The 16,751-nt window shown below is 42.6% G+C and overlaps 1 protein-coding gene across 6 annotated transcripts in view; it reads left to right on the forward strand.

Annotated features, from left to right (window-relative positions):
• Window positions 1–16,751, forward strand: part of FRY (FRY microtubule binding protein) — a 657,235-nt gene that overhangs the window by 546,140 nt on the left and 94,344 nt on the right. For all 6 annotated transcript variants that reach the window (XM_085621668.1, XM_085621669.1, XM_085621670.1 and 3 more), the window contains exon 50: window positions 5,542–5,616. In XM_085621668.1, the coding sequence (XP_085477794.1) occupies window positions 5,542–5,616 (75 nt within the window). The remainder of the gene's footprint in view (window positions 1–5,541; window positions 5,617–16,751) is intronic.

Here is a 16,751-nt window from a genome sequence, read left to right on the forward strand (position 1 = left end):
ACTTTGCCCACTGGATGCTAAATGTTGGACTTTCCCCATTTATAGTTTTTTGCTATATAGTGTGAAGTGATATCATTAGAGTGTTGATTGTTAATGGGAGAAGATATCCACTTATGTTCCACTGTTTAATAGTATTTTGCAAGTATGCAATTCCAGCTTTGTGGTGCCTACCGTTCTGCATTTTCTTAAAAAATTGTATTGGATTATGTATTGCCTTAACACATGTACCACAAAGCAAGCAATATTTTGTGTCTCACACATACTCATTAATGCAGTGTCCCCTTATTCAAGAACAGTTTATTTCCAAGGCCATGATGCAGGAATTATTGAAATGTCCTTGATAGACCCAGACAATACTGGCCTCTATGGCCAACACAGCACTTTCCATATTGCTGTGATACCTCGGTTGTGTCCTTGTGGGAGCATTGTGCTATAATCTTTATTCAAAAGCCCGTTTTCCTATACGCAGGTTCTTTGGAGCCTGCTGGTGTGTTTGCTCTGAGAATATGTTATATATTTCTCATTAAAGAATTGGTATTGCATAGCTCATAATGGTTGATAAAGTAACTTGAGCCAAGCATCAGTAATGCCCTTTAAAATCCTGCTTTTAGTATTCCAAACACAAACCTGAATAAAAGTTGAAAGAAAAATTATAATTGACCATAAATGCCCAACCACTGCATTATGAGAAAACTGATGGTATGTGAACTAGCCACAAAGAAACAGTTTAATTTAAGGTTAAGAGGAAAAAGGACAAAGTTATTGGATGTACCAAGACGTAGAACTATACAAAGAATTTATATTATAAGTATATTTTCCACATTGAATGTAAACACAGACCTTCAGAAAGACTGAATAAACTAATCTTTATGGAGAGCAAAATTCTCCTGGGGGTCATCCTTCTTTCGTTCTATTACAAATTTTTGGAGATATATCTTCAAATGACCGCTATGTTAGCTTATTTACTGTATGTACAGCACACGTCCACCATTAGTATGGCTTCTTTGCATCAAAGGCTGCCTAACCAGTGCGTTATAACTGTGAATGAAATTGCAACACCTGAGAACCCAAATGTTTGTAATATCAGAGAATCGATTTAGAGTGTCAGAGAATATATTTATTGGACCTGAGAATTATATCTTCACCAATGGTAAATAGAAACCTCAAGAATGGATCACCCCGTTGAGGGCAGACTCATCAACCCTAAGAATAGACTCATCAACTCTAAGAACACAATAATCTTGTGCAGAACAGAATCCTCAGATACATAACTCAGAGAATGGGTTTAGAACCCCTTTATAATGGTATAGGAACCCTGAAAATGTGATCATCATCCCCAGAAAATGGACACCACTCCAGAGAATGGAACCATCATCATTGAGAGTGAAATCATGATGCCCCGGCATAGCCTATCTAGGGACTTGTTACCCTTGAGAACAGAATCACACTCCAAGAACTGAACCATCACCCCCACCCCCCAAATTGAAGAATACTTTTTTGAGAAGGTTACATGCTTCGTCCTGGCTCCCCTTCCATCATATTACTGGGATGTCCCAAGGTTTAGTGCGAGACAGAAAACCATGGTTTGCAAAGCAAGCATGTTATAGGGTACCATGTGCATGCACGCCACAAGTTTTACCCTTTACCAAGAGGACTTACTATATCACTTTAGTTCCTTTCTTCAACTTGAGGTGACCGGTACTGACTTGCAGTTCATGTTTCTCTGCTAAGTTCCCTTAGCATGAGTATCCTGCTGCTTCTGCCTCCTGGCTCCAAAGGCCACTGGACTCACTCATCAAGTGAGTCTCTGGGCACATGTGGTGAGAGCTTAGTCAGCATCCGTCACTTTTCAGCATTCTATCTCCTTAAATATCATCTACTTGACATACATGGGAGTTACACTACATGATGATGATGATATGAATTTGTATAGTGCAACAAATGCCCAAAGGTGCCAAGGCACTGGTTGCCAATCCCAGAAGTGCACATGCATCCTGTAAACATTATGTTATGCATTGTAGCTCACGAGCAGTTGTTTATCGTGATCGATCAATGTTAAAAAACGCATTTAGCTAGACTCTAGTGATTAGCAAGGATGCTTGCCTCCAGTGATTAACAATGATGCTTGCCTCCTTACAAACTACCGCTTTTCAATCTTTCCATGAGTCTGAAGTAAAGGGGTACATGACATACCTGGATAAAATCAATCAATCAGGGATTTGTAGGCGCGATACTCACCCATAAGGATCTCAAGGCGCTGGGTTGGGTCTGTAGGTTTATCTAGCCGAAGAGCCAGGTCTTGAGGGTTTTCCTGAAGGTGTTCAGGGAGGGGGCTCGTCTGATGTTTGCCGGTAGCTCGGTCCAGGTCTTGGCTGCAATGTGGGAGAAGGATCTTCCGCCTTCTCTGGCTCTGTGGATGCGCATGGTTTCGGCCAGTGCAAGGTTGGAGGATCGTAGGTTTCTTTTGGGTACGTGGAAGTTGATTCTGTCGTTGAGGTATTTGTTGTAATAGTTGTATAACTAGTGTATTGGTAGTGCAAAGTCCCCATTTTCTCCTAAGTACCTGTCCCCTAGCCCTTATCGGTGCCATTGGTATCAAAGGAGAGAAAAAAACAGAGGTGAAGCACCTGGAAGACACATAAGGGGGACAACAAGCCTTAGGCATCCATGTACCCAATCAAAAAAACTTTAATTCTCTGTTCATGTTAAGTTAATTGTTTTGCAAAACATAATATCACTGCAAAAGCAGTCACTTATGCTTGGTCTATTGATTAGAAGATCCCAGTAGTCTTGAGGAAAAAGGGGATTTTGACAACCAATGCAAAGATCCCTTTGGTAAGAATGGTTCCAAGCACACCAGGACATAATCATGATACCTAATAATGGAATCTTCACAGCTGGGAATTGAATTGTGACATTGAACTCTGGAATCATAACACTTGTACAGACTCATTACGCTTAAGTCCCAAGTATAGAAACACCAAGCCAAAGACCACAATCTCAGTAGCTGATAAGAATATTGTCAAAGCCAACAACTGAATCATCTGACCTTAGAATGGAATCATCACACTCGAGAAACAGATCGCCCTAACCTAGAGTAGGATCATTGTACCCAACGAAAGAATCACTGAACCTGAGAATGAAATTATCATAGGGGAATCTTCATACCTGTGAAAGGAGTTCTACCTGAGAAAAGAATCATAACACCTGAGAAAGAAACCATAATATTGGATACTGCAACCTTTACCCTGAAAACAGAATCATAGAACCCATGACACCGAATAACACAGTCATGATACCGGAAGATGGAACCATGACAGTTAAAAAAACAAGTAAAATTACCTGAGAACAAAAGCATGACCGGTGAGAATGGTAGAGTGACTGCTGAGAAAGGAATAATGGTGGTAGCGAATGGTACGGTAGCATCCAAGAACCAAATTGTGACAGCTGAAAATGCTATTGTGATGGCCATCAATTGAACCGCGATGGGCAAGAATAGAATTGAGCTCTTGGGAACGTGATGGCCAAGAATGCAACTGTGACTTTTGTTTACCAAAAAGGGTTTTCGCTCCCAATCAGTAAACAGGTGTCTGGCTATAAGTATTACCACAAGTGCAGTCACATGAAATGGATGCTAAAGAGTGCTTTATGGGATGCTTTGTAGCATCAAATACAATGTGACCTGCAGACAAGGCGCATGGTCCTTGTGGGAGACACGTCTCCCTAGAAAGGATAAATCCTTCAAGTGTCCTCTCTAATGAGTGAGGGAGACATCCTACTGGCCAGAGAAAACATACTTCCAATACTACAAGGATAAAAATTCCCTCAGAATCCCGTTTCTTGAGGTTCAAGATTTGCACAAATTCGAAAGAAACGCAATACTTATCGCACAGTGAATTATACACATCCATTGAGCATCTCTCTGCAGTCCAGGACATAAGAGATAAAAGCAAGAACATATCTGGTTCAGGCATGGAGGTCATGGATGTTGGGATAGGAACTTCCATTCTGGAGACATTTGACTAACTTTCTCATAAGAATTTGGCCGCTTTGCAACCGGGCTTCAGAGAAGCTCAGAAGCCGCTCAAGACACTACATTCTGAGCTTCAAAAATGCACACAAAAGAATCTGATTTTATTCTCTTTGGAAGCAGCTAGAGGCATTGCTTTTGTTTCTCAGACTCCAGCCACCACTGCTACTCGGCAGAGTGGCTCACAGCATCCTCAACCATCCGTCCCATCTTGTGCCCCCCTTTGAAATCAGAGCCAAGCCTGTAAGATCATTCCAGCACAGAGCTGTCCTTATACTATGTGTACCATTTGCATTCCATACACAGACAATGTTTGTAGCAAAATCCCAAAGCTGTACAACCCCAGCTGTGACTTCTGGTAGTGCTTCGGGGTTGAGACTGGCCCCACTGGCTGTAAGTCTATTTTAACTATGAATTATATAGATAGGTAAAGAGCCCATTAGACGTAGAAGTTACATGTGCCTGGTACAGTTTGTGATCAGTGCTAAAAGCCCTTTCCAGAATGTCCGTAAGTATCCAGCTACCCTGTGGTTCTCTTTGAATTGCCTTTGAATCTGAGGAATCAATGTTACAGCAAAATCAATGTACCCTGTAGTGTTGTCACTTGTATACAGAGGCCTGCACCATGGCAGTACCTTACTACTAAACCTGGCACTGCTAGAAAAGAATCCAGCATCCAACTTTGGGGGCACCAGCTTTCTCTGGATGGAAAATCAGCCTCGAAAAATAAATTTGATATCCAAACTGTTTTTGTCAGCGGCACTGTAATGCAGATTGGATATCGCCATATATTGCCCCATTTCTTTGGAGATTATTGTTGGGAGTCAAAGCAAATTATATCATGGTGTGAGTGATTTAATTTTAATGACTGTTCAAACTAAAATACTTAAAAATATGAAGGCAGGCATGAATATTTTAGAACAATGTAACAGTGCCATGAATGTTATTTTTTAATCTGTTTTCATGCATGGCAAGCTTGAGAATGACATATTTAATAATACCATGTATTATATCAAAACGTTGCAATATTGAGAGTTCCACTAAAGACATTGATGAGGCACAGAGCTAGTAATGGCTGATTTAGGCCTTCTGGTCCAACATTCCAATGTGTGTCTTTCTGTTTCTCCCTTTTTTGTTTAGAACATTTTACGCTAAGCCTAATAGTCTTTCTGTTTCAGGATATGATGGCGGTAAGGCCTTTTCGCTTGTTATAGGCCTCACCTGTAGCTCGAGCCTATTACTCGGGTTTAGGTCCTTTAACAGCCAATATAGCCCTTCGGAGTGGGCTAGAATACTATAGGAATGAGTCTCTTGAATTCAGATGCATATAGTTTGGTGAAATCGTATTTATTGAAGTTCCCCAATCATCTCTATATATCCAGTGTCTTTACTTAACTTTGTGTCCGAGAAAAGAACAAATTATGTGACTTTAGAAATATTTTCACTCATTTTTGTTATGACGAATTGAAAACTCGAAACACATGTGAAATTAATATTTTTTTATTTTTTAGAAAAAGACCAGAGAAAAGCTAGTGAATGTTCTTTCGCTCTGCGGACAAGAAGTGGGTCTCAGCAAAAACCCATCCGTAAGTAAAAATGGTTTTCACCTGACAGTGCTTTTACAATTTGTCTTAATGGGAGGGCGGAGTTCAACGTACAGTTGTTCAGTTGGTTCGCTACCTGCAGATATGTGTCTAATGTTCCCAGTTAGCATTGTAAAGAAGTTTGTAGAACTTAGAAATTTAGATTTTACTTACTTAATGGATTTGAAAATCGCACTTCTGTGTAGAGGTTTTTGCAACTTTTTTCCTTTCATTCTGCAGATAAAGAGCAGCATAGCTGTAATTAGTTAAAATGTTGTTAGCCTAACATACTGTCACCAGGAGCTGCTGGTGGGAAGGGGCACCCCCGACCATTCACAAGGGTGCCGGATCTCAATGAAATGCTGACTGGTGTGATTCTAGCCCAGTGTCCTGCTTCTTTGAGAACCAGAATGATTTGAGGCCTAGATGAAAACATGTGCCTGCTCTCTATACTATCCAGAATGCAGTGTTGGAGAGCTCAAAAGGAAACCATGTCCGTGGATGTTCATTCTTGAGTCCCGAGCACTGAGGTCCTCATTATGACGTCCCTAGGTTTAGTCCCATTAAGTTCCCTCCACTCCTCCTGAGGCTCCTGAGGATCCCCAGTGCTTTTGGGACGGGATGTCTCATAATTCTGACTGGGCCAGTAATCGGTGTTAATAGCCCCTTCTGAAATTAAAAGGGGCATTCTAATGTGAACCTAAGTAACCAACCACCCCTGTATGGCATGTTGCATCATGTGTATCCTCTTTGTCTGCATGCTACGACTCCTGTCACAAATGTGATGAACCAAAAGCCCTAGACCCATATTATGTAATGGGGGCACTGCTCCTGTTTGCGCCACGGCTCACCTTTAAACAGGTGCACTGGGCACAAACAGGGAAGGTGCACCCTACTGCAATCACTGCCTTGCCCTGAGGGCAGCTGCAAACTCGCGCCTGCCCCACGGGCAATACTTTAGTGAAAAAATGAGCAGCTGTTTGTAGCAGCTGCTCCCTCTTTTTCTTTGATGGTGGTACCAGTCTGCACTTCAAGGAGAGCACAGAAATCCCCCTGACTGCAACGCCTGCTGGGGGATCTGTGGATCCCCTTTTTCCTCCAGATGGGCACCTTGAGGGAGGGGGCACGCAGCCTGTCTGCCACTTTGTGGTGCAGTAAGATCACCTCCTCATGGCCTTTTTGCCTCCCTGCCCCCATCCGTAACATAGCGTTGCGCAGAGACAAAGTGTTTCTCTCATTTGCATGGTCCATGAGCCCATGCAGCAGAAGGCACACCCTCTTAAGATAGCATTGGTGTCATATGTGTGCAGGCGGTATCAGTATTATATAAGGGGGTCACACATGTCTGCAACCCTTTCTGTAATACAACAGTTCCCTGGAAGCGCATAAAACAAGTGCAAATGCCATATGCCCTTTACACACCAAGGGCACTTTTGTGTAGTACGGCCCCTGGTCTCCCGCGACAGACCATCTGCCTTTAGTCTCCTTCTATCTGTTTGATCTGTCTCCATTTGATTATGTTGAAGCAATCCCTGACAGCTCAGCTAATAGCGCAAGACAAAACCTGCCCTTGGAGTATTCCTTCTGCAGGGTTGCCTATTGCATCAAAAGTTGTCTTCTTAAAAATGTCATGCTGTTTATTTATAGGTATATTAGAGGCAATCAGCCTACGTTAAACAAAATTGGATCTGTCTTTTTTCCATTGTGCATGCTTTACAGCACAAACAATGCCCAGACTGTTTATAGATTTCAATCCTTCCATGAATAAAGTCACCAGTGAAGTGTTAATAAAAGCCTGATTTGCCCTCTCCCATTACGAAGACAATAGATGTCAAGATTTTCACCCCACAAGCCTTGCCTTCCTTGCTTGTTATACTGATCAGCAGACCCCCTTTCAGATTTTTTTCAGGCCCAGTATCCAACAATGATATGTTCTGGGACTGTGCAAGTAAGAATTCATCATCAGAGAATTTCAGAAAAAGTTTTTTTTTTTTTGTTTTTTTTTTACCAATGGTGCAATCAACTTTGTCTAATGTCTCTGTAAATCAGACATAAGAATATAAAATGGAAGAAAATCTGTAATGGTCACATATACACCAGGGACAAAACACCCATGTGAATTCATGCATACAGATATTTTAAGGTATGCTTAATGGCCATGAAGTGCATTGGCTTCCAAATAGGTGGTTTGCATTTTACCAGCAAAAGCATGCAATCCAAGTTGTTTGACATTACCCAGTTCAAATAATTACATTTAGCTACTTCAATATCATTTTTTTGCAAAAGAAAAGTAATAAAGCACTGTTCAGAGAGCCGGCTAATACAACATTGGCAATAAAACCCTGTTGTGGCTTAGGGGTTGTCTTTAGGCATCCTCCTTGGTCAACAGCTCATTTAGAGAATCTAAATATTGTTGGCCAAAAGTATTATGTCAGATCCTGATCCGGTACAAAACAGGGTGAGTGTCATCCAGCACACGGATACCTTTAATTCTCATCTAAGGATGCAAAGCTAATATATTGGCGTAGTAAATGGCAAATGGAAGAAAGTGTTTAGCCCCATTCAGAGCACTAGCAGCCAACTGCACTTTTTAGAAAGATATTGCAGCCACTAACTTATTTTTTTTTATTATTATGTTCGATGGTTATAAATGCTAGAGTATCCATTGACTTATCAGTATGAATGCCCTACTTGCCAAAGTGGGCATATCTATTATCAAAAGATATGTGGTTTGATAAAGTGTTGTATTTGTCAAACTGCCACAGTAATGCTGAATGAAAACGCATTGGAATTAACGAAGAAGAACAAGGTCATGTTTTGAACAGACATGTATTTGAGGGCCTTCTGAAAACCGAAATGTTTTACTCCTCACTTTTAACAGGATGGGGTAAAACACCTCAGCAGATATGAAGTGGAAGGCCTTCCCATCCTTTAGCATAACCTCGATTTTAGGAAATACAACCAAACATGAAGTGACTATACCAAATGCTTATTTGGGGGTATAAACTTATAAATACACTGCATATCCCCAAGACTACTTTGGGCAGTGATTCAAAGGCCAGGAGTCTTTAAATGTTACTTTTTTTCACACATGGGTGGCCAGTCTTCATTGCTTAGGAGATATGTCCTCTTAATCCTGGCAGCATACCTAATCTCCCCTCAGTATTTAGATCCAGTGCTGGTTAGTGAGTTGTTTTTAAGGCAGCTACAACCAAAGGCTAGTCCCTTAAGCTGTACAGGATGAGGCCAGAAACCAAAGAAGGGAGACATGCGGTCTCTGGTCTTGCCTGCCCTTTACAACCTGGTTGTGTCGGATTCAAAATATCTTAATTAGTCAGACACGAGGCAGAGAGGTAAACTAAAGACACGACATGGACTCTGCCACAAGCTGGCAAGTGTGGAGCAAAAAAACAGCAAGGCAGAGAGCCTAAGAAAAAAGATGAGGAAGATAGGGAAGAGGAGCAAAGAAAAGAAGGTTGGAGTGAACAGTTAGTGTGGAAGTGAAGATAAATTAATGCAAAGGAAGATAGTCTCAACCTGTTCCGCTTCCAGTAGAAATGAACATAGGGCATCACAGCAGTATCTGTTGAATCTTCTGTCTTGATCTAGGAAACACCAGACGTGATGCAGCAAAACCTCAACACTCGAGGGTGAATTACTCCGACACTAATGTGAAAGACCAAAGACGAATCCAGGTTGATAAACTTGTATGTTTCTCACCTTCACCAGAATATGAAAGTTGTCCTTAATGGAGTAAAAGTCTATACCGCCAACAATTAGGGCCTTTGCCTATCCAAAGCATGTTGGTCCTGTGTGTGTTCAGTTTTGAAACAACAGCGCATCAAGGTGTCCATAGCTGCATGGCACTGGCAAACAGGGAGTTTGTACTGACCTTGTCATAAAAGCGCATTAAGACCTAGATATCTTCAGGATATAAACAATAATGGAAAACAGAAGGTCTGATCATATTTTTTTAGCCAGCCTAGTATAGTTTAATTAACAATACAGTGACTTGAACATGGCATGTGACGCACTGGCCCACTGGTGGCGTAAGAGGATGAGCACACCCACTGAGAATTAAGCAGCTAAAACACACACACATACTTCATGTGTAGCCAGAAGAATTTGATGGTTGATGGTTTCAAATGCTGCTGACAAATCAAAGAGACTCAAAGAGACTCAGGCACTGACACTGCTGACATCTGCAAACTAGAAACCAAGGGATGCAGGACTGCGTATTCCCTGTGTGAGGATTCAATCCAGATAGCTGAGAGCCTAATACAACATGGGTTTCGATAAATGCGCTGCAGTTGTTTATCCTTAGTTCTCTCATATACCTTGGCCACACTTGGCAGTTTTGTGACGTTTCCAACCAAGTGCAGTAATTGGCTGCGTCTTCGGGTGGTGACTTAGCAGAAAATGTGTGTTTTGACTCTACTTCCTTTTCCCGAGATGGACAGAGAGAGGGTGAATCAGCCTGAGCTTGTCTGCGGACTTGCAAAAAACACATAGTGCCCCCATGGGAGTTTTGGAAAAGCTAAAAATGCTACACCAAGTTTACCGTACACCAGAGTGGATGGCTGGGTTTAGTATCGCCATTGACAACAAATGCCTACAGAGGTGCAAGTTGGATCTTTCATGCATGTTTTTTGGCAGTCTCCTTGTAGAAAACCCTTTTGGATCAGTGTTAGGGATCAAATCTGCAGTGTCTTGAGTCAGTCCATATGGTGGGATTGGGGATCTGGAGTGGCACAACTATCTCGAAATAAACCCTGCAGTTCTGTAACCTGTACCTTAGTAAAAATCCCTGTACAAACGGCAGTTCCTCTTTTCTTTGTAATCAGCAACTTATGACGCACCCAGTTGCCGATTATAAAGGAAAGACGTCAAAGCTTGACTGTTATATATTATTAAGGTCGAGTTCTGATGTCACAAAGCCTCCTGCCAGAGACAGCAGCCAAGGGGAAAACAAGTTCAGGTCACAGAGCATAATTGAAGCAGCTATTTAAATCAGCGACAACGAAGCGTTGCTTTTCATTCTTCTGCTCTATTTTAATAGCTTACAGCGACAAGCAGAGAGAATACGTTTATTCTTTGCACTCCGTAGACAGAGAAAATCTAGTACCTTTCTGCATGTTTTTACTCATTCCGAGCTACTGAAGCACAAGTGGTTTTAGTCTTCATGTTTGCAAACATGCTCGCTATTTCATATGAAAGAGCTATGCACCAAGGTTCTAAGTAGTTTTTGGGAAAGGTGATGGTGTGACCATGTATTATATGAAATAAAGTACCCCCTGGTGTACATGATAAGGATACTGCAAGTCACCTTAGTGTTCCATAACCTTATAAAGGAACTTCTCTGTGACTTGCAGTTTCAATATAATGTACTGCAGGGGGTACTTTAATAATACAACTGTGTGCTGGCCACACCTCGCCTACCGTGGAGGCCTGGGCAGAAAAATAAACTGTTTGATGGCAGATCTGGGAACCATGTTGCAGGCTTTGTGGCCTTCATTGAAGGGCATGTAGGAAGACTATCCATTGGGTGGCGTTTGGTCTCTTGGGCAGACCCCATTGTCCAAGCAGTGTTCGTAATCCATTAATGCTGAATTTCCCACAACGTACTGTCAAAGGGAAGGACAGCCAATATCCTTGGCAAACTGCAATTTTAGTGACTACTGGTCGCAGAGTCACTAAAGCTAAAAGTTTTTACTGCAATGGGGTAATGGATTAGTGTCTTCTGTACCCTCATTTACATATTTAGGGGTAGTATTTGACGAAAGAAGTTCCTGGGTACCCCAGCAAAAAACTAAAAAAAAATGCAGTAACTAGATCGACTTCTGCTTTGCTAGGTTTTGCACAGCGCTTGGGGGCAAGACCTGTGGAGGCCGTTATTAAGATTTATAGATCTAAGTGTTTGGCCATAGCGGCTTATGGCTCATCCATATGGGGATTTAATCATCAGGCAGAGTTACAGATAGTTGAAAATAGATTTCTGCGTAATTTACTCTCAGTACCGCAATCTACCCCTATTTTTTGCATACATCAGGAATTGGGTTTGGGTTTTCTTTCTGATACTTTGAGCACAGCACCGTTACTTTGCTGGCTCAAAGAATCAAGGGATATTACGGGACTGTGTTAAACTGGATAAAGCTTGTAACATCAAGTGGCTATTATACGTTAAATCTATGGTTTCTAAAATAGGGCGGAAGGAATTATTTGATTTTCGTGAGAGAATTAAGAAGGAAGATTTGAAATCTGTAAAAAAGAATTTTATTAAAATGTTGATGTTGGAACGGGAAGAACATGAGCTTCAGAAACCTTTAGTCAGGGCCCATTTTTTGGTTAAAACGACGTCTCTGATAGAGCCCTGTCTGATAATTGTTACCAAGCCGTTCCATCGCTGGCTTTTGACTAGGTTTCGTTTTAATTTGATTCATTTTACTTTAGGGGACTATGCGGGGTGGTGTAAACCAGAGGAAGCAGGACCGTGCTCTTGTGATAACCATTCTATCCAAGACACTATACATTTTTTATTGTTCTGCAAACTCTATAACGATATTCGGAAGAAGTAGCTGGTCCCTTTATTAAATAGAAAAGGTTTCCTACAGGCCAAACCGGCTTTACTTTACTTGCAAATGTTAAGTAATACGTGGGATATTTTTAACATTGCTTCCTTCTTAGTTGCTGCTGCTAGGATCAGGGGGAAAATTACAAAACATAATAAATAAAACAAATAATACATAAAATTTATGATATACTATAGCTTATGTACCCTTATGAATTGAACAACTTTACTTGTAAAATTGATCCCCTTGTGAAGTATTTTTAATATTATTAGTCTTATTGCTGGTATTATATGGATTGTGGAAATATTATAATAATTTTATATTTTTATGAATTTCTGTCCTATTGTTATGTAATAAGTTTCTGTAAGAGATCTGTTTGGGTGATTGATTATTATATTGCTATTTTATTGCTGTATTTGGCTATGAGTGTTGATGTTTTGTACTTTTATGATTGTAATTAATCAAATAAAGTGGATTGATGATGATGAGGATGCAATGATATAGAACTATATCCTTTGTTAGGCAAATTGGTGAACCAAAATATGGGGGTAAATGCGTTACCTGACACCCTACTGTCAAATTGCAGCTTTAATGAACAAAATCCAATAAAAGATTTTTTAAGAGCAAAATATCAACTCACTGTTCCCAGAACCAAAAAGGTAGTTAGTCATGAAGTAGGCATTATATACAATGGACTTAAACAATACCCTTGAGCTGCAGAGAGGAGAAGGCTTCTCTGCAAATAGTGCCAAGCATTCCACTGCCACCCTAAGTGCCCTCTTCATCACAGACCTTAAAGGCATGGCTCCAAGAGCTAAGGAATCCAAACAGCAATTGCTAAAACATTCTGGTTCAGTATTATTTTTGAATGATAATAGCAAAGTCTGGTTTTCTTAATCTCTGTGTTCAGCACATTTTTCATGGGTTCCCTTTCAATATGTCAATTTTGGTCTAAATGTACTCCACCTGACCAGCTAGAGTACACAACCCAGGCTACTTTCATCAGAGTAGTGCTTTTGATCGGTAACAGTTCAGTCACGGGCAGTCAGCGTGGAAAAGACCCAGTCGGCTACTGCCTTTTTTGTGGTCCATTTCCACAGTGGACTTGGGAGAGTCAGCATGTACATGTAGCATAGGCACTTTTTACTCTACTTCCATACGTATGTGGATAGATAAAAGGTAGTGTTTCCTGCGGAATTCCGGGCTGACCTACAGCTGAGTAACTAACGGGGCACTCGCCTCGTTCCCTTTCCACCGCCGCCGCAGCCATTCTCAATCAGCCGCGGGGCCCAGCGAGGACCACAGCCCCCAAGCTCCCCAGCGGCGGAAGCCCGCCTTCGTCACCAGCGCGCCAGGAGGCGTTTAAATCCAAGGTCCTCCCCGGCAAAGCGGGTGTTTCCTGCGGAATTCCGGGCTGACCTACAGCTGAGTAACTAACGGGGCACTCACCTCGTTCCCTTTCCACCGCCGCCGCAGCTATTCTCAATCAGCCGCGGGGCCCAGCGAGGACCACAGCCCCCAAGCTCCCCAGCGGCGGAAGCCCGCCTTCGTCACCAGCGCGCCAGGAGGCGTTTAAATCCGAGGTCCTCCCCGGCAAAGCGGGTGTTTCCTGCGGAATTCCGGGCTGACCTACAGCTGAGTAACTAACGGGGCACTCACCTCGTTCCCTTTCCACCGCCGCCGCAGCCATTCTCAATCAGCCACGGGGCCCAGCGAGGACCACAGCCCCCAAGCTCCCCAGCGGCGGAAGCCCGCCTTCGTCACCAGCGCGCCAGGAGGCGTTTAAATCCGAGGTCCTCCCCGGCAAAGCGGGTGTTTCCTGCGGAATTCCGGGCTGACCTACAGCTAAGTAACTAACGGGGCACTCGCCTCATTCCCTTTCCACCGCCGCCGCAGCCATTCTCAATCAGCCGCGGGGCCCAGCGAGGACCACAGCCCCCAAGCTCCCCAGCGGCGGAAGCCCGCCTTCGTCACCAGCGCGCCAGGAGGCGTTTAAATCCGAGGACCTTCCCCGCGACGCGGGACGCGCGCGGGCTAGCGCCGGGGCTAAGCCCGGGCAAAGGGCGGGCCCTCTGTGGCCCTCAGAGGCCAGAAGAGACAGGACTGGGCCACGGATGCTGTACGTATTCAATGCAGAACCTGTGTATTTGTTAAATGGTACTTTGTAATGTGTATAACTGTAAGCGTTACCACAAACTAGCTGTCTGGTACAATCCCCGGTAAACGTGCTTTGTCTGAAGGATTATTGTCATGGTTGTTAACATGGCCAAGGTAAAGACGAACAAACCCATCATGGGGGCTGGTTCCATGGAGAACTATCTTGTGCAAAAGGTGAACCAAATTAATAATACCCGTAGAGCTTCCTTAGGGCGAGGTAATGACTCTGACGTATGTGCAGAGCTGCCCTCTTCTTTGGTGTTTGTAGCTCCCACAGACGGACAGGATGGGGGTAGTGGGGCTGTAGTAACTAATGAAGCACAAATACATGCAGATCAGACTGTAGATCATTTAGAATTAGTATCTGACTTAATAGAGGGAGAGACATCACTCTTTTCGCCCCACCATAGACCAGTGAGACTGTGTAGGAAGGTACAAGCTAAGCGAGGGGGGAAGAACTGCAAGCTTAGTACAGGGAGGGGTAATAGAGTCTCTAATAGTGGGGTATTGCAAAAGGATTTAGAGGAGGGTAGTGGCATGGGTGGAACCAGCTCTAATATCGTCCCGGAACCACTGACTCTTCTACTTCACTCTCTGGAGGGAAAAATAGAGGCAAAAATTACTGAGCTGATGCAACCTTTGCTATCCAAATTAGACATAATGGCCTTGGAAGTGGAAAGATTAGGTGGGCTGTTAAAATCGCACCTGGTTGGAGCATCACGTAAATCAGACGTAGCAAATAATAAACTAACCGTGGAGGATCTGGGAACAAGCAGAGGAAATTTACAAAATATTTTATTAAATAATAGGCAGATTAATAGGCAGAATATATTGGCTGTTGCTGAATCTGTCCTATCGGATCCCAATATATCAACTACGCAGAACACCATTGTTACTGGAACTTCTGAGGGAAAGCTGGCTTACAGCCATGCAAAGAAAAGTCGTCATGTAAATCTTCCACCTGAATGCGCACCTTATGTGGCTGTACTTACAAATGTCCCACCCATTCAGCCCCACGCATACCAGGTGTCTGAGGAAAATCATGATTCGTTAAAGAATAGGACGGTCTTTTGGCTTAATAAGAACTGTGGGTTTCCCGTTAAATTTGCCGATCAAATATTAACAACAAGAAGGGTGAGTTGGATCGGACCATCTAGTAAGGCAACAAATGGTGATTGTATTATCATCAATTTTAGGCATCCTCAACATGCTGCCACAGTTTTACTTAGAGCCGCTGCATTGGCCAACATACCCAATAGTATTTGTATACGCCCTCTGGGGTTCTTTTATTCCCATTTGATTTGAAATCCACCAACCCCTGGCCCTCTTAGATCATGTATACTCTCACTGTCACTGCCTCCTAATGGAGAATATGAACACAATGTGGGATTACAGAGAGATAATGGTTTTAATATTGTAACTCACAATAGATTTGATGCCCTATCGGGATTAGAGTTATGTGACTGACATGAGGTACCCGTTGGGCAGGCAACCCGAAGATCAGAGGTTTTGGAACGTATGGAGAGTATCTCGGCTGTCAGAAACTCAAATAATATAATTTCCTGGAATATTGCGGGTCTAGGTACTAAAATGAGGGACTGCAATTGGATTGAGTACATTAAGAAATACCAAATTATCTGTTTACAGGAAACTTGGTCAATCGATTGTAATTATTTCCTGGAAGGGTATAAGGCCTATTATGTCCCGGCAATAGCAACTACTAGGGGCAGACCTAAAGGGGGCATGGTTGTGTTTATCTCTATAGTACTATGTTGTAAGGTACGGAGAATCATAACAAACCACACTGGCATTATTGGGCTAGTTTTAATAGGAGATAACTGTATGGCCGGCCTGGTCAATTTTTATAATGCCATTAACTGTAGCACTAACTCTAGTCCGATAGTAATGCTGAATACTTTTATTAGTAACTCCATGAAGGATTGTATTCACAACCTCATGGTGGTGGGGGATTTTAATGTCCATCCCTGTGGAGACCCTCTTTTTAAAATGATTACGGAACTTAATTGCCCGTACTGTGAGAATTTCCATTTTGAGCACTCAAGTGAGGGGGAACACCTCAATGACATGCTTAATGAGTTAGATCGAACACCTATGATGGCCCCGAATAAGTGGTTTGATACCCCAACATTTAAGGGGAATGGTAGGGCAACTTTTATAGATTTTATTCTGTTAACACCTGTAATGCAGTCTTTTGTGGGATTCTTCTCTATTGAAGTTAGTGAATTCAGTGACCATAATCCACTCACTGCTCTTATGAGGGGTCCACTGATAGTTAAAGAAAGAGTGGACTCCCTTATTGGTAGGGTGAACACCACAGATGGCAGACGTCGACTGAGATGGTCCATGGTAACCCCTGATCGGCTGTACAACGAAATCAAAGTCACATGTGCT

This window comes from Triturus cristatus, chromosome 8 (assembly GCF_964204655.1).
Source record: "Triturus cristatus chromosome 8, aTriCri1.1, whole genome shotgun sequence".
NCBI lineage: Eukaryota > Metazoa > Chordata > Amphibia > Caudata > Salamandridae > Triturus > Triturus cristatus.